Consider the following 17,922-nt stretch of genomic DNA (forward strand, 5'->3'; position numbering starts at 1 on the left):
GCGTCCCAACAATCATGCTATTCCCAATGGCTATTTTGCACACAATGAGCTCCCTCTTAAGCTTTTCCATCTCTTTGTGCATGGCCTTTACCAAGACTTCCAAGGCTTTGTTCCTTTAGATAAACACCTTACATATCTTTTTGAGGGCAGCCTGTATTTCGCATTTGAACCTTATCCTATTGAGTCCAGCTTATTAAAATGAGTCTCCACATCTGTAAGCTTGTCCCTCATATCCATTACTGCCACTTCCACTTTGGTCATATGCTTATTCATAGTAAACCAAATGTCTTTCAAACTAGCCTTTTTACCCTTACCATGCGCTTCATAAACCTCATGTTGTTGGTTGGAAACATCATCTTAAAATGTCATATCTGAGTAACAAACTTGAACAATAATTGAACAACCAAAAACTTTGATACCAACTATTATGAGCTCTGGTCTCAAGCTTAGGTTTTGTATGGCCTTAAGGGAATTGACACGTTATGCCTAAGTCAGCCTATAAACACTCAAGAAAAATGAGCTACTCAAAGAACACCGAAAGGTAATAAGAACAAGAAAGCAAGAATACAAAGAGATAAGCTACAATGCCCTGATAACTTTATTGCACCACTGTGTAGATAGATACAAATGAAGGTGGGGTGACCTTCTATTTATACCTTAGTACATCTATGGCTAATTTTAAATTCAAGGGATTACATTTAAACACAAGACTACATCATATCTCTTTGATTTTAAGGGATTTGACTAAATCCTCCTATTAACTCCCATGATTTAGGGGATGTGTTTAGCATTTTATAAGAAAATACGTGAGCATTGACTTTGTTAGAATATTCTGGATCCGTAACTTTTTCTTGGACCCTTCTAAAAACTATGCTAGCATGTTTTAGACCTTGATGCTATGGTGCTAGCAGATTTGGGTTTGGATACTATTGTAAAAGTGGCCTTAATATCTGTTGCCTGATTATCTCATGAACCCCATGACTTGTTCCTGTTGCACGAGCTTTGGCCCTTAGTGATCGGGCCTTAGCTATTAGTGTGCTCGCACAATGTGTGACACCGACATGTTTTAATTGATATAATTATCTCTAAAAACTACTTAATCGGTTAATGTTGTTTATGTAGTTTTCATATTTCTTACAAAATTATAGGTAAATATTACGTAGTAGATGTTGGATATCCAAACATACTTGAATTTTTAGCGCCATTTCGTGGATAAAAATATCATGTATAGACTTTATAAGTAAGCTTCAACTAAGAGACAAGAAAGAATTAATGTAATTGAACAAAGTATCAGAGTGCTGAAGAAAAAAGATTTGTCATATTGAGGGATATGTCTAACTATCCTTTTAAAAAACGTCATATACTAAAAATAGGTTGTACTATATATAATTTTATTAGGTTGGAAGGCGAAAAAGATGAATTGTTTGAAAATGGTGAAAGAGAAAACGTATAGGAATTTGATAACATGGAAGCAACTTCTACTAATTCAAATAATAAGGAAATTACATTTGATATGTCATAAAATGGCACAAGTTAGAGAAGAGATTGCTACATCTTTATGGAATGGTTATAGGTAAAATTAAGATTTCAAAAACTATAAAAATTAAGAAGTGATGTTTAGTTATCCAATATTAAAGTATATTTTATTAATTTTTTATTAACATTATGAATTGATTTTTATTTAAAATTTTGTGTTTATTTTAATTGCAATTTACTTTTATTATTCAATTATTTTTTTTAAAAAAATGCAATTTATTTAACTATTATTTTTTATATTTTTTATTTTGAAAATGCATGTACCAAATATATTTTCACAATTTTTATTTTTTAAAAACAAATTTTCGTTTTGTACATAACACATTTTTTTTAAATTCAAAAAATAAAAAAATAAAAAATAATATTTTCGTTAACCAATCGTACCCTCACTTTTTTTTTTTTTCTTTCTCATTAACAGCTAGTAAGATAAAGATTTTGTGATCTCAGCAGACTTACTCCCAGTGGTACCCTCCCTCCACACCAAAACCGAACTAGCAAAAGGGTTTAAGACTAACCAGCAAAAACCCTAAACCCCTTTTCTCTTCTCTCTCTAATTTTTTGATCTCCATTTCTCTTCTTTCTCCAATCCCAAAACCCTAGAACCCCTAGACTCCGACAATGAGCTACGCCGCCTACAAGTTGATGCATTGGCCCACCGGAATCGAGAACTGCGCCTCTGGTTTCGTCACCCACTGCCGTGCGGATTTCACGCCCCAAATTCCTCTCAACCAGACCGAGGATCTTGAATCCGAATGGCCTGCAAGGCGTGGCATTGGTCCCGTTCCCAACCTCATCGTCACTGCTGCTAACCTACTCGAAATCTATGTGGTCAGGGTTCAAGAAGAGGGTAGCAGGGAAGCCAGAAGTTCCACGGAAGTAAAGCGCGGTGGAGTTATGGATGGGGTCTCCGGGGTTTCTCTTGAGCTTGTTTGCAGTTATAGGTATGGCTCCATATTCATAAAACCTTTAAAAAATGTGCAAATGCTATATCTATAGTATCAGGTTTTTTTTTCCTTGGTTTTTGGACTGCAGGTGTGATAGTTTGCTCGGTGAGTATTGAAAATGAATTGGATAAGTAGTGGATTCCTTATATTGTGTCTGGTTATGAATTTTGCTGCTCTATATTTTGGTTTCTAAGCTAAAAGAAAAACATAATGTAAAAGCAATTTTGTATGAATAATAAAAAAATTGACTTTCATGGATGGTAAAACTCGTATTATTTTACTTCTATATTGAATTGTTTTTAAATTGGTGTTACCTGTTAGCCATATAGTATTAATTTTTAATCAACATGGTTTTTCTTTTACCTTACAGAAAAATTTAAGTGACGAAAGTACTAACCCAATGTGGTTTGAAAAATTTTCCCTTCTTTCTTTTGTTGTGTTGTTTTGTAAGGTCATGTGTGGTTGCTGACTTGCCGTACTTCTCTTTGGGAATTTTTTTTTTCGGTTAATTTCATTGCAGATTGCATGGTAATGTTGAGTCTATGGCAGTTCTATCTATAGGAGGTGGTGATGGCTCTCGGAGAAGAGATTCAATTATCTTAGCGTTTCAAGATGCCAAAATTTCAGTCCTGGAGTTTGATGATTCAATCCATGGACTTCTAACAACGTGAGGATATATCATGAAAAGGCTATTCATATGCATTCTGATGTGTGGAAGCTTTATTATGCTTCTAGTTTTTAAATTCTTATCTGAGAACTAATTATCTGATTTATGGCCTGTTTTCCTATGTTGGAAGCTGATACTTACTCATTGATGGTGATTTGTTTTCCAGCTCAATGCACTGTTTTGAGGGCCCAGAGTGGCTTCATTTGAAAAGAGGGAGAGAATCATTTGCAAGAGGTCCATTGGTAAAGGCTGATCCTCAAGGCAGGTGTGGCGGTGTTCTTGTTTTTGATTTGCAGATGATAATACTTAAAGCCGCTCAGGTCTCTTTTGCATCCTGTACTTTTGACTATTTCAAAGTTTACTTTCTCTAGGTCAAATAATGCTATGAAAAACCATTTAATGTGAAGGGAGAAAATGCTAGAACAGTATCTCTTTCATTGTCAGTTGTACTAGGTGTTGTTGTTTCTTTTTCGGTTATTGCATTTATTAGTGAGATTCTTTACAATGTGAATTGTTGATTTCTAAAAGATACCAAAGATTCTGCTTTTTGTTTGACAGCCATCTCGAGAACACTAATTCCTGCAGATCCTACATTCCAAGAGTTTGTGTATATTTGAACTCCTAGTTCTGTGGATGAGGAGTTTTGGTTCTCATCATCATGCTTTAACAAGAATTTATTCCCATAATACAAAAACCAAAATAACATTTTAGTTGTTGGCTAGCCTGGACCAACAAAAACTAGGATCTTTTTTAGAAAAAAGGGTTTTGTTAAAAGATTCATGTACTTAGTAACTTTTGAACAGAAGTTATTTAAATTGTTGGGAAATCTCACTCTTATACATTTAAAATTACAACAATCAATATTTTAAAATTAAAATTCCCATGAAATGGAAGGATCCTTCTGGTTGCTTGTGTTAAAAGGTCTTAAGCATTCTTAAGAAGCCTTCAGTAGTTTTTCTTTTTACAATTTTTAATATTGAATCTTTATTTTTCAGGCTGGTTCTGGATTTGTTGGAGAGGATGATTCTTTTGGATCTGGAGGTGCAGTTTCTGCTCGTGTTGAATCATCTTACACTATCAGTTTACGAGATTTGGACATGAAGCACATAAAAGACTTTATATTTGTGCATGGTAAGTTTGAACGACTGTCTCTTATAGTCTTATTGATTTAAGATTGTCTTGAAAGTAATTGAGCTGTAATAAGTTAGTGTATCTATTTTTGGTATAAATTTCCTGAAAATCAGTTAGTAGTCTGGAATTTGTTAACTGTCCATGTGGACCTGTTCTTCCCTGTTGCATTTTAGTTAAGTTGAATGACTTTGCAGTCTCTATTAGACTGTTACTCTTATATTGGATACTTGAAATAATGTTGCTTGGAACACATTTATTATTCATAATGTCACGGTTTAAAGTCTTTTGTGTCATCTTAAATGCAGCTGATGTGTTTTTGATACTTTGATCAATTGTTTTTTACTTTTTTTTTCTTAAAAGTTTTTTGAGCTCTTTTTAATTCCTTGCTCTTTTCCCGTATTTAATAATAAATCATCTAGGTTACATTGAGCCAGTGATGGTTATCCTTCATGAGCGGGAGCTTACTTGGGCTGGGCGAGTCTCTTGGAAGCACCATACTTGCATGATTTCTGCACTTAGTATCAGCACGACCATGAAGCAGCATCCTCTCATATGGTCAGCAGCTGTATGTTCTCAACATAATTAGTTCATCTGTAAATATTTTATAACTGTTAGCAGAAAAATTTTGATATATTTTATGGACCCTAAGGCCCAAATTACGAGTGAAATTTGACTAAGATAAACTACTAGTTAATCGTCTCTTGCAAAAAAAACTCTGCTCTCTTGATTCCTTGCTATCTTAATTTAGCTATGGCAGTAGTAAGTACGTGTAACTGAGTTTACCGTGGGGTTCGGATCATGCTATTAATTATGATAACAAAATTTCATATAAAATTGAAAACATATATAAATCAATTTCTTCCTTCCCCCCCTCCCAAAAAGGAAAAAGAAAACTTGCAGCTGCTGGATATGTTCCCAAGGTAGAAGTTTGTGCTTTTATTGACTACTTTTTCTGTGGCTTTTCTTTTGAAAAATGGTTGGTTGGTGCATCATTCCTTGAAACATGAAAATTTCCAGATCAACTGAAGGAATTTCTATTACTGAAACTATTACCGGTGGATGCTATAAAAGCATGAAGTCAACTTTATGCTAATCTGTAATAGCAAATTTTGAGGTTTAAATTAAGTGTAAAATTCTGAAATCTTTTATTTTGTTGCTGTGCTCGAGATTTGTACATAGTCCTTCCAAAAGCCATTCTTATGATTATTGATATTTCCATTCTTATGATTATTGATATTTCTTTCTTTTCAGAATCTTCCTCATGATGCTTACAAGCTGCTTGCAGTTCCATCACCAATTGGAGGTGTTCTTGTGCTTAGTGCAAATACAATTCATTATCATAGTCAGGTAGACTTCTTCTCATTGTGTAGGCACTTGAAATGGTCTAGCTACTTTTTATGGGATTATTTTTTGCTTCGTTCCCTTTTTCAAAATTTTAATTTAGTGATGCATGTTATATGGGTTTTCAAGTTCATATCTTTAATAATGGCATAACTTGCAAGTCTCCTGTTTCTGCAGTCAGCGTCATGTGCACTTGCTTTGAATAGTTATGCTGTTTCTATTGATAACAGGTGATGATTCTCTCTCTTTCTCTCTCCCTCCCAGTCACACACACAAACACAAGTGTGCATGAACATGGTACCCACCGTCGCACACCCATGTATATGTACCTGCACTGCAGCCGCAATGCACTTGTATTTGTATAGAATCTAGTTGTTTTTCAATTTGAAAATCTCATAAATTTGGGATCTCCCTTCTAATTTAGGCACCATTTATAATTCCAAAATATTTTCTGTCTTAACTAAGGGCTTAATAAAGTACATTATAGCTTAAAAAGTTCCTAATAAGTCTTATGTAAAATAAACACCATAATCCAAATTATTCTTGGAATTTAATCTTGACTTCTCTTGATGTCTTTGTTATCATGTCATCTCAACGGTTGCAACCTTCAGTATGCTTGACAACAGTGGTGAAAGTGGTAGATTGTGTTGAATCATGGTTATGCATGGATGTCATAGGTTGATAGGGCATGTCCAAGGAATCTTGTGAGCATCACTAGAATTCTGTTAAGAAGGTGGTGGATTGCATGTGCTGGTATATCAAATTAGTGCCTTAGGCTGTTCTCATTCCTGCTTGTCATTGGATTATGTATGCTTATCTGATCAATCTTGAGAAAGAGCTGTTTGCCTCGTGTATGTTTCGGCAGTTGCTTGTTGGTTTGACAATAATGACTGATCATCACATTAATTAATTAATACCTCACTTTTTTTGCAGTGGTCTATTTTATTAAAGTAGTTTTTGAGATAACAGTTAAATGTGTTAAACATCTAATATTTTCGACATTAGATGAATTGAGTAGAAGAAAATAGTTCCATCTTGTTGTTCTAACCATTAGATAAAGTAATCTAGAGAACTGAGTTATGGTTGTATTATGTCTTTATGTTGATGAATTGAGTTCTGAAAATTTGCTTTTGATTCTCTTTAACTTCTTTTTAATGTCCCCTTTTTGGCCTCTCATGCTTATGATGGTTTGTTTTTCATTTCAGTCCAGAGCTTCCAAGATCAAGTTTCAATGTAGAACTTGATGCTGCTAATGCAACTTGGTTGCTAAATGATGTAGCTTTGCTTTCAACAAAGACTGGAGAACTACTACTGCTGACCCTTGTTTATGATGGCCGGTAAGTATTTTTCATTTGGATTTTCACTTTTTATTAGTTTCCTTTGAGCTGCTGGGTAAGAACTCAGGTATTGTTTAGTATGATATCACAATTAGTTGAATTGTTAGACATTTTATGGTTTTACATAGCAATCTTCGTCATGGTGCTGGTAACAGAAAAATAGTTTAATGAGGTGTATGGGTTCTTGTGTTGGCTGGTAGTCAAAAATGCTGAAATCTTTTGAAAAAAAATCGGCAAAGGAAAATTAAACATGCACAGAAGTGGTAGTAATGTGGTCCTAGAACATGGTTTTTCCTCTTTGAAATCTTTTATTCTTAATTCAAATTTCCTTGGTCATTTCACTTCAGCAGTTTATAATAAACTAGAACAAACTAAAATTAGTTTTTTTAATAAGTAATTCCATTTTCTCTGGTAAGTCATTGACAGAGTAAGCTAAGGAAATATGACTCCTTGAAGACTGCTTGATTATTTATTTATTTATTTCTGTTTGAAAGTCAAAACAGAAAAGAGACTGTCAGAAAAAAATGCCTTTACTCCCTCTAGATTTATGCTGTATGTTGTTTGAAATGTTAAGTTGTAGTGCATATTTCTTTTTTTCCTTTATGGTGTGAGATTGGAGAAGTTTTTATGCTGCATGTTTTTTTAATTTATTCTTTTCTCCTTTGAAGGGTTGTGCAGAGACTTGATCTTTCCAAGTCTAAAGCTTCAGTACTTACTTCGGTTAGTTAATCTGTTAGAATTTTCATGCTAATGATGGTATATATATTTTTCAATATTTTCCACCCATTGAATAGTTATGTTGGGAATTTTGCTGAAATTAATTTAGGGCATTACAACTATTGGAAATTCATTGTTCTTTTTGGGTAGTCGATCGGGAGATAGTTTGCTTGTGCAATTCAGCAGTGGATCGGGAGCGTCAGCCTTGCCATCTGGTTTGAAGGAAGAGGTTTGTATTGTCATCAACTTCTATTCGGTAATTTGTGGGCTAAGATTAAAATTATTTTAAGATATTCTTGTTTTTGGACTGTGTGGCATCCCCATTCTAGTATCAATATTTTCTCTTTACATTTGACTTTTTAGGCACTGTTAGTTGGTGTATAATCCTGCACTGAAGTGCTGTTATCTCACATCCCAGGAATATCATGGCATCATTTCTATAGATTTCATAGTTCATTCGAATTTTGGTTCTTAACTGAATTTTTTGTTGTTGAGAATTCTGTAATGATTTCTGTTCCGCTTTTTCATTCTTCTAGGTTGGAGATATTGAAGGTGATACCCCTTTGGCAAAGCGATTGCGAAGGTCATCTTCTGATACTTTGCAAGATATGGTTGGTGGTGAAGAGCTTTCCTTGTATGGTTCAGCCCCAAATAACACCGAATCAGCACAGGTGGTTTATCATTCTATAATTAATACAGTGCCTTTTGTTGATTGCTTTAAGATTCATCTTAAGAAGAAAATTTTGAATATAAGGGGGAGGGAAATCAAACTCTTCTGGGATTAGAACAACCAAATAAATAAATCTATCAATAATAGAGCATCTAAACTAGTAATAAAGAGCTTAGGCTAAAGACTTAAATATTATAGCTTTGCCGTCTAAATAAACTGGACAATTGCTTCATTCCTTTGGAATAAACTGCTGTACTTTTCATGATTTCTCCTTTGGACAGTTCATGTGTTAAAATTGCAGTTGTTCTGAAGTTTGTTTGTGTAATAGGCTAGAGAAATTAATTGTTGGATTTATGATGGCTCACATAATATAATTTGGACTGCATTTACCATTAAGAGATGAATGTTTCTGCTGTCCATTGCATTTGTTCAATGTATTATATTCTGCATGGTTCATCATGGTTATGGTTATTGTTTTTCAGTCTTTTCACTCTGCTAATGTTTCTCTTCCTTCATGTGTTCAGAAAACTTTCTTGTTTGCAGTGAGAGACTCATTAACAAATGTTGGCCCTTTAAAGGACTTCTCATATGGCTTGAGGATTAATGCTGATACAAATGCAACTGGAATTGCCAAACAAAGTAACTATGAACTGGTTAGTTTTTGTGAGTTAGATGCTTACTTTTTAGTCTTCTTTGACTAATGCATATGGAAGTGGTTCATGGAAAATGAGAGAAAAGAAAAAAGAAAAAAGAAAATATATGGTGTGTTATTGCATTTGACTGGATGTTACATCCGCTCCTCCCCAACTCCCCCAAAAAGTCAACTGGAACATGTTCTCTGAGGCTTTCTGTTTTCTTTTTTTGTTTTTCTTTGTGTTCTGTATTTTATGTTCTCATAGTATTTGATTTCCTCTTGTTGTTGTTTGGTTTGTATGTTTGTTTCTTCTCTTATTAATGACCTTCTGGTGGACATCATATATTGAACTTATTAAGTTTGGATTTTAATATTTTTTTTTATAGTTAAGTTGGGTGGGTGGGGGGTGATTTGAATCTGGGACCTCTTTTTTGAAGGTATGGTTCCATCAAGCTTAGAGATTACCTAGGTTCTGCCTATTTTATTACTGTGCATTTTTTATCACTTGTTTATCTTTCTTCTTCTTTTGTTTGCATGTTTTTCTTCCAAATGATTTGCAGTTATGTTGTGCCTGAAGTCAGGTCTTGGCTAATCTTTCAGGTGTGCTGTTCTGGCCATGGAAAGAATGGTGCCCTCTGTGTTCTTCGGCAGTCAATTCGTCCAGAAATGATCACTGAGGTTGATGCATACTCCAGCTCTGACTGAATTTTACCTGATTAATGTTTTAATTATTGATATCATCCACTTGAATAATTTTCTGGTCACCATTGTTAATCTAACTATGCATTTTCAGTTGTAAACATATCACTTCGCAGTGCTAGAAGCCTCATCTGTGCAATGCATGCACACTTTTGTCATCTGCAGGTTGAACTAACTGGTTGTAAAGGAATTTGGACTGTTTACCACAAGAGCACGCGCAGTCATAATGCTGATTCTTCTAAAATGGCTGATGATGATGACGAATATCATGCATATTTGATTATAAGTCTGGAAGCACGTACTATGGTAATCCCGTTTCTAACCTTTGATGACTTTTTTTTGCACATTTATTTTTTTTTTTGTTTTTGACAGATAACTCTGCTCTTTGTTCTGAATCAGAACAGTCTTGATAAGAGAAATGATTTGTCACTTTAATTTTCCATTGTTTTATAAAGCAACATTTTTTAAGAAGCTTAAAGAGATTATTTCAGATCAAATCTGACTCTCAAATCTCGATGCTAGACGTTGCTGTTTTTGCTAACAAATGAAAAAAGAAAAATCAACTTCTTAACTTGCAATTGGCATCAGATATTTGACTTTCTAGATTGACCACTGCTAGTTCTCTATGTTGACCAGGTTCTTGAAACAGCTGATCTTTTGTCAGAAGTGACTGAAAGTGTAGACTATTATGTTCAAGGTAGAACAATTGCTGCAGGAAATTTGTTTGGAAGGTGAGCACACTTACGTGCTCTATATTTTCATGAAAAAAAATTATTTGCTTTGGTTTGTGGTCAAATTTTCTAGAAGAATGGTGATGTACATTTATTTTGTTCGTATGGTTGATGCTGTGTTTTCATGTGATTTATAGCATGTAATGATCAGATATTATGCTTCAAACTATACTGTTAACAAGTTAAATGCCATTGGGTTTATATGACATGTTGATGTGTTACTTTGAAAATAAGGCTATGCTGGTTCTCTCTTGTTTAGAGGTGGTTACATTCATTTACAAAATTCTAAATACTTGTTATTTTCTTATAGGCGCAGAGTTATCCAGGTCTTTGAACGTGGTGCTCGAATTTTGGATGGTTCTTTTATGACTCAAGAACTGAGTATTCCATCTCCAAACTCTGAAAATAGCTCTGGTTCTGATAGTTGTACAGTGATGTTTGTTTCTATTGTGGATCCTTATGTGTTGCTAAGAATGACTGATGGAAGCATTTTGCTCCTTGTTGGAGGTATGTTTCATCATAAATTTGTTTGAGCATGGGCTTTTTAACTTGCAACTCTCTTTACTTGTCATTGGCTATACCCTTCATAACTTATTGTCTTTTCTGTATTACAAAACCATGCAGCATCCTATTGCTTCCATTATTGGATTTCTTGCTCGTTTTATGTTTAACTTTGAATTACAGATCCTGCAACTTGCACTGTTTCTATAAACAGTCCAACTGCCTTTGAAGGCTCAACGAAATTGGTTTCTGCCTGTACATTGTATCATGATAAAGGTCCAGAGCCTTGGCTCCGGAAAGCTAGTACTGATGCATGGCTTTCAACTGGCATTGGGGAGTCCATTGACGGTGCTGATGGCAGGCCACATGATCAAGGGGATATATATTGTGTCATTTGTTATGAGAGTGGTGCCCTTGAAATATTTGATGTGCCAAATTTCAATTGTGTTTTCTTTGTGGAAAATTTTGCATCTGGAAGAACTAACCTTGTTGACTCTTATTCACAAGAATCTTTTGAAGATTCTGAGAAAGTGATTAACAAGAGTTCTGAAAAATTGAATGGCCAAGGCAGGAAAGAAAATGTTCATAATATGAAGGTTGTTGAGTTGGCCATGCAGAGATGGTCCGGAAATTACAGTTGTCCATTTCTTTTTGGAATATTAACAGATGGAACTATTCTTTGTTATCATGCTTACCTGTTTGAAGGTCCAGAGAATCCTTCCAAAGTTGATGATTCAGTTTCTGCGCAAAATTCTGTCAGCTTAAGCAATATTAATGCTTCTAGGCTTAGGAATTTGAGATTTATTCGCATCTCCTTGGATGCATACACAAGGGAGGAGACAGCAAATGGAACCTTATCCCAAAGGATTACAATTTTTAAGAATATAAGTGGTTATCAAGGTTTTTTCCTCTCTGGGTCAAGACCAGCTTGGTTTATGGTTTTTAGACAACGGCTCCGTGTTCATCCACAGGTCAGAAATCTAGTTTGTCATGCAATGACATCTAAATAATTTAATGGTCTGCAGTTTCTCTATAAAATTTTGCATAATTTTTTTTAATATGATGCTTCAATAATCACAAATTGACTTTGGATTAAAAAAACTGGGAAAATTAGATCGAGTGTACACTTTAATTATTCTAGTTGTTCTGCTTCAACATTCTAACATTATAATTAGAAACTTCTAGCCTATTTGAGAAACAATGTTTTTCTTTTTTGCTATCTTGTCTTAATCTTCTTTCTCAAATTCATTTTTTTCATGGATAAGGTTTGAGTGCCATTTAATATTTGCCTAGTTCAGAAAGATGTATGCTAGACATTTTATACATGTCCCTATGAATAACAAATGGAATCAATATTCAAACACTGCCAACTGGTTGACAGAATCGCATATTTTATTGTTGCTTAATCTTATGTAAGCAAGTGTGTTTTTCTCATTTCCTTTCTTTATTTTTGCAGCTATGCGATGGATCTATCGTAGCTTTCACTGTTCTTCATAATGTAAACTGTAATCATGGGTTCATATATGTTACATCACAGGTTAGATTATGCTATAATTTAGTTCTATATTTTGAAGCAATAGGCTTTTGCATGCTGGCTGAAATAGCTAACTTTTTTTGGCATCTTTTATTTTCTAGGGTATTCTGAAGATCTGCATAATGCCATCTGCATCAAACTATGACAACTATTGGCCAGTGCAAAAGGTGATCCCTAGCCTATCTTACAAGAATAAGAAATTCAATTTTCTCATAAATTATTTCTGTCAAGTTTACTTAATAGAAACTTTATCTCTCAATTAGATTCCACTTAAGGGCACTCCACATCAAGTTACTTACTTTGCTGAGAGGAATCTCTACCCACTTATAGTTTCAGTCCCTGTAAGCATATTCTCTCTTTTTATATATTTATTTTTGGTATGATATTAATGGCTATAATTCTTGTTGCTATCTAAACCTTTACAAGGCAATATAGCCTACATATGGGTGGAAGTCACATGCTCACTGTGTTTTTCTGGCCTCTAATGGTTTGAAAATGAACTTCCTATGTTGACAATTATTCATGCTGTCAAACTCCATGCTCTTGAATTCTGCAAACATGCATTCATGTTGTTAGGACCAGGCTGTCTGTTTCATAATTCATATTCATGGTAATTGGTTAGATTTATTAACATTTTAGCAAATATCATAACTAAAAAATTGATAGGTGATTGTTTCTCAATTGCTTCTTAAAGTAGCTGCAATAATTAAGCATTTCATCAGAGGCTATAAATGTATTCACTGGAATTTTTAGTTAGGAAGTAATTTCCTAACCTTGTGCACTGTACTTAATTTAAATTTTAATTATGAAGTTTCTGCTGTATTCCTTTGTCAAACTTTAATACCTGCATGCATAAGTTACAAGTAGGACATATATAGGGGTGGTAGGGGTTGGTGAGGCGGGGAGAGGTTGGGATTGTTCCCAGAAGTATTATGCTGATCGTTTACAATTGCAGGTTCATAGGCCAGTTAATCAAGTGCTATCTTCATTGGTTGATCAAGAAGTTGGTCCTCAGATGGACAATCATAATTTGAGTTCTGATGAATTGCACCGAACCTATACTGTTGATGAGTTTGAGGTTCGGATTTTGGAACCTGAAAAATCTGGTGGTCCTTGGGAAACTAAAGCAACTATTCCAATGCAGAGTTCTGAAAATGCTCTAACTGTGAGAGTGGTGACTTTGTTTGTAAGTTTTTTTCTCCAATGTTCTGGGTTTTTTTTTTTTTTTTTCATGGTTCTGGAAGAGGGGCGGTATTGAAGGATGGTGGAATTCAAGATATTGTGTTAGTCTTATAGCAAACGTCTTTTCTATAGAAGGTAGCATTTAAACGAGACCGTAATGAATGCAACACATTATAGGTTAATTTATTCTTTATAAAATGAGGGAACAAGTTTATAATTATTGGTTTGAGGGGTAATTTAAGAAATAGGGTGAATCTGGCTTGGACATTTCCAAATTGGATACTCAGGAGTATATATATGTAATTAGCTAGTCTTTTCTGAGGTATCTCATTCCCTTTCGCAGTTTAGACAAAAATCTGAATTTAGACGGTGCTTTATTGCAGAATACCACCACAAAAGAGAATGAATCCCTTTTGGCTATTGGGACTGCTTATGTTCAAGGAGAGGACGTTGCTGCGAGAGGACGTGTGCTTTTGTTTTCTATTGGAAGGAACACTGATAATCCTCAGAATTTGGTACTTTCTGATTATTGATTTTTCATGCCTCCCCCTCCAAAAAAAAGAAAAAAAGATGGTCTGACTTCTCTAAATGTTTAATCCAAATCCATATTGTGCTTCATAAAGTTTGTCATCCCCGTTGAACTTATGCATCGAGTTTGATCTCCCATAGGTTTCAGAGGTTTATTCAAAGGAACTAAAAGGTGCTATTTCTGCTCTAGCTTCCCTTCAAGGTCATCTCTTGATAGCTTCGGGTCCTAAAATAATTCTACATAAATGGACTGGTAGTGAGTTGAACGGCATTGCATTTTATGATGCCCCACCATTATATGTTGTGAGCTTAAATATAGTAAGTTTTACTTTCCTTCGGTATCTTTATGACATGCTCTAGGTAAAAAGGCCTGGATACCACTCTGACTTTATTTGATTCCATCTGATCGTGTTTATTTTATCTTACTTTCTACTGATGCAGTTATGAACTGTTTGCAGCCTGCAAATATTTCCTGGTGGCAATTTGCCCTTTTATGCTTGATTTTAATGCATTCTTTAGTTAATACCTACAACATAACTGCAGGTCAAGAATTTCATCCTTCTTGGTGATGTTCACAAGAGCATATATTTTCTTAGTTGGAAGGAGCAGGGTGCTCAACTTAGCTTATTGGCCAAGGATTTTGGCTCCCTTGATTGTTTTGCAACAGAATTTTTGATTGATGGAAGTACCTTAAGTCTCATGGTTTCAGATGAGCAAAAGAATATTCAGGTTAGTACATCCATCTTTTCTGCAATTTTTTTTTTGGCCAACCTTTTTTCTGCCATTTTTTAATGTAAATTTATGTGTATATTGTAATTACTTTTCAGTGGTAACATATAGATTTGATAATCATGAGCTTTTTAACCCTGTCCCCCTCCCTTCTTTATTTATTTTGACTTAGGCATATGTAGGAATTACAAAGAAATCATGGATGATACGACATGAGAAGATGTGGATATTTGAATACTTTACTGTCAAAATTCTAGGCATCTTGTAAAAACTGCCCTTTGCTCTCATTTCTTTCATTGAAAGGCCTTAAATTCATCTAGCTGAGGTTTGGTTCACTATTTGTCATTAGGATCTATGCTGATTGAGCTATTTGCTGAACCATTAATTACTGTGTTGCATAGATATTTTATTACGCGCCAAAGATGTCTGAAAGTTGGAAGGGACAAAAGCTTCTTTCAAGGGCTGAATTCCATGTTGGTGCCCATGTAACGAAGTTCTTGCGGCTCCAGATGCTTTCTACTTCATCTGATCGAACCACTGCCGCTGCAGGCTCTGATAAAACCAATCGGTTTGCTTTGCTATTTGGTACTCTGGATGGCAGCATTGGCTGTATAGCTCCTCTTGATGAACTCACTTTTCGTAGGTTGCAGTCATTACAAAAAAAGCTTTTTGATGCTGTTCCACATGTCGCTGGCTTAAATCCAAGGTCTTTTCGCCATTTCCGTTCAAATGGAAAGGCTCATAGGCCTGGTCCTGACAGCATAGTTGACTGTGAACTGCTTTGCCAGTAAGTAATATATTTTGTGTTTCTAGAAAAAATTACTGCAAGTATCATCTTCTGATAGTTATTGAGTGCCAGAACTTGTGTTTTGATAAAAGTTTGTTTCATTTTTCATGTTCTTTCCCCTATCCTTTGTGCTGCTCTCTATCTCTGGCTACATAAGAATAATGGCATTATGACATCTCTTCTTCTTCCAAACATAACATTTGCATTTATTTTGAAGTTATTAATGGGTATGCCTGACCATTTTTTAATGCATCAGCCCACGAAAACCCAAGATAATACCTTGATGAACATTAGTAAAGGATATCATTTGCTTCGGTTTATTCTTTTCTTTTCTTTTCTTTTTTTTTTTAAATTAATATCCCATACAAATTTGTAAGATCTTTCCAAGAGTGAGTTGCATTTGTTTAGATCCTTGACCTATAACTTAAGGATGAGAATTGCTGGTCAATACAATTTGCTTGAATTCTTTACATCAATCAATAGCTCATTTAGAATACTTGATTTCTGCAAGATGTATAAAGTACCCCATTCGCCACACTGATCTTAGGCTCACTATGAGAATAAAGTGTGTTGCCTGGATGCATGCTGTTGTCTTACACTGTCATTTCAAGTTTGGACAGAATCTATAGAAATTGCAAGGTTTCCCTAAAATGGAAATTCAGAGTTTGCATTGCTATGCAGTGCCAGCAAATAGAAATTGACACCATCACACCATTAGGATTGTAAGTGCTGAAATAAACCTTTTTGAATTCATTTTTGCAGTTATGAAATGCTTCCGTTGGAGGAACAGCTCGAAATTGCTCACCAGATTGGAACGACCCGTTCCCAAATTCTCTCTAATTTAAATGATCTTACGCTGGGAACAAGCTTCTTATGAAAGCAGCCAGGTACGGAAAATATTTAAACAACATTGATTGAATCCAAAGTCATGACGGGCTATACCATGTTGTAGAATGAATGAAACCATTCTGATGTAGAATCTTGATCGCTTAGTCACTGTATTTATGAAATTTGACGGTGTAGAATCTTGTATCTTAGTCTAGGGCTATAGAGTTCACTCTAATGTAACAGGACTGATTACTGCCGGAAGTAGATTGTAAAACATTGTGAAGAGACAAATTATATAGTGTCAAATTCTGTACCAATTTATTTTTCAGTTGCCCTGTGGTGTCTGACTAGAATTCTTGCACTTGTACTTTTGTAACTGATTAACTGTCAGCAGGTGTAATCCTTTTATATTCCAGTTGAGTTGTGCAGTGTCTGCTTCTTGAGTCCAGCTATTTGACCAACTAATCGACGGCTGTGACCTGAATCACGTTTGGTGCAGACTACACTGGGGAAAACAGGTTTTTTTTTTTTTTTTTAACTTTACTTAATGGGGCCGACCGTACTTGAACAAATCCTATATATAAATTATATATATACGGATACTATTAAGATGGCTAATGTCATTTCGCCGCTTCTCCTTTTTATTTTTTTGGTTTTCTTTTTTTATTATATTTAATAAATAGTTTTAAAATTATCAAAAATAATATTTATTTTTGTAGATTTTATTTTATTATTGTGTGGAACTCATTTATATCAATTTTTTAATTTCCTTTTTACAGTTTTTCCTTTGATAAAAATATTTAATGAATATTTTTTATTTAAATTTTTTCTGTGTGATTTGTTTGCTATCAAATAAATGTCACGTGTTTGTTTTTTACTTTTTTATTCTTAATAAATTTAATAAATAATTTTTTAGATTTTAATTTTTTTTTGTGAGATTTACTAAGTATCAAATGTATGTTCTATGTTAAGTCATCTTATTCTTTTTTTCACTTATTTTTTTATTTATATTTTCTTTTTTTATAATTAATAAATATTTTCAAATATTTTAATTTTTTAATATATAGTTTATTTGATATTATTATTAAAAATGTATTTTTTTTTATTTTTTAAAACACCGACTCTTTATGTTTTTTAATTTATGATATAAATTATGTAGGTTTATTGATTTTTATTTGTTTTTTAATTAGATTGATTTAAAAAAATATTTCATGTTGTATAATATTTTTATAAACACGGATGTTTTCATGTTGCATAATATTTCGCTTTTTAATCTTTCGTCTTTTTTTTTTTGTTTTTTAATTAAATAAATATTGTAACAAAGGAAGCTGGTAAATCAATTTTTAAAGAAAAAAGTCAATAATAATATGGATGACAATACAATTTGTATTTGATGAGTTTCAGTTCTTTGGAATTAAATGTGTTC

At 34.0% G+C, this 17,922-nt stretch overlaps 1 protein-coding gene across 5 annotated transcripts; it reads left to right on the forward strand.

Annotated features, from left to right (window-relative positions):
- Nucleotides 1-1,990: 1,990 nt before the first annotated feature.
- CPSF160 (cleavage and polyadenylation specificity factor 160) lies at nucleotides 1,991-17,111 on the forward strand. Of its 5 annotated transcripts, XM_089768133.1 has the most exons (27): nucleotides 1,991-2,477; nucleotides 3,001-3,147; nucleotides 3,314-3,467; nucleotides 4,143-4,278; nucleotides 4,698-4,843; nucleotides 5,530-5,625; nucleotides 5,797-5,849; nucleotides 6,825-6,956; nucleotides 7,625-7,676; nucleotides 7,783-7,902; nucleotides 8,210-8,344; nucleotides 8,868-8,996; nucleotides 9,578-9,655; nucleotides 9,842-9,982; nucleotides 10,313-10,407; nucleotides 10,718-10,914; nucleotides 11,092-11,879; nucleotides 12,365-12,445; nucleotides 12,544-12,609; nucleotides 12,706-12,783; nucleotides 13,398-13,628; nucleotides 14,008-14,139; nucleotides 14,294-14,470; nucleotides 14,696-14,881; nucleotides 15,283-15,668; nucleotides 16,431-16,555; nucleotides 16,891-17,111. In XM_089768133.1, exons 1-26 carry the CDS (start codon nucleotides 2,155-2,157, stop codon nucleotides 16,543-16,545), a joined length of 4,374 nt encoding a protein of 1,457 aa, XP_089624259.1. In that variant the 5' UTR covers nucleotides 1,991-2,154; the 3' UTR covers nucleotides 16,546-16,555; nucleotides 16,891-17,111. The 5 variants fall into 5 exon arrangements, with proteins under 5 accessions (XP_089624259.1, XP_022736190.2, XP_089624261.1 ...); XM_022880455.2 differs by lacking the exon at nucleotides 16,891-17,111 and having other exon boundaries at nucleotides 16,431-16,824; XM_089768135.1 differs by lacking the exon at nucleotides 16,891-17,111 and having other exon boundaries at nucleotides 3,314-3,412; nucleotides 16,431-16,824.
- Nucleotides 17,112-17,922: the final 811 nt, after the last annotated feature.

The sequence above is a fragment of the Durio zibethinus genome, chromosome 11 (assembly GCF_047325235.1).
Source record: "Durio zibethinus cultivar Kanyao isolate XHJ-2024 chromosome 11, ASM4732523v1, whole genome shotgun sequence".
NCBI classification, from domain to species: domain Eukaryota; kingdom Viridiplantae; phylum Streptophyta; class Magnoliopsida; order Malvales; family Malvaceae; genus Durio; species Durio zibethinus.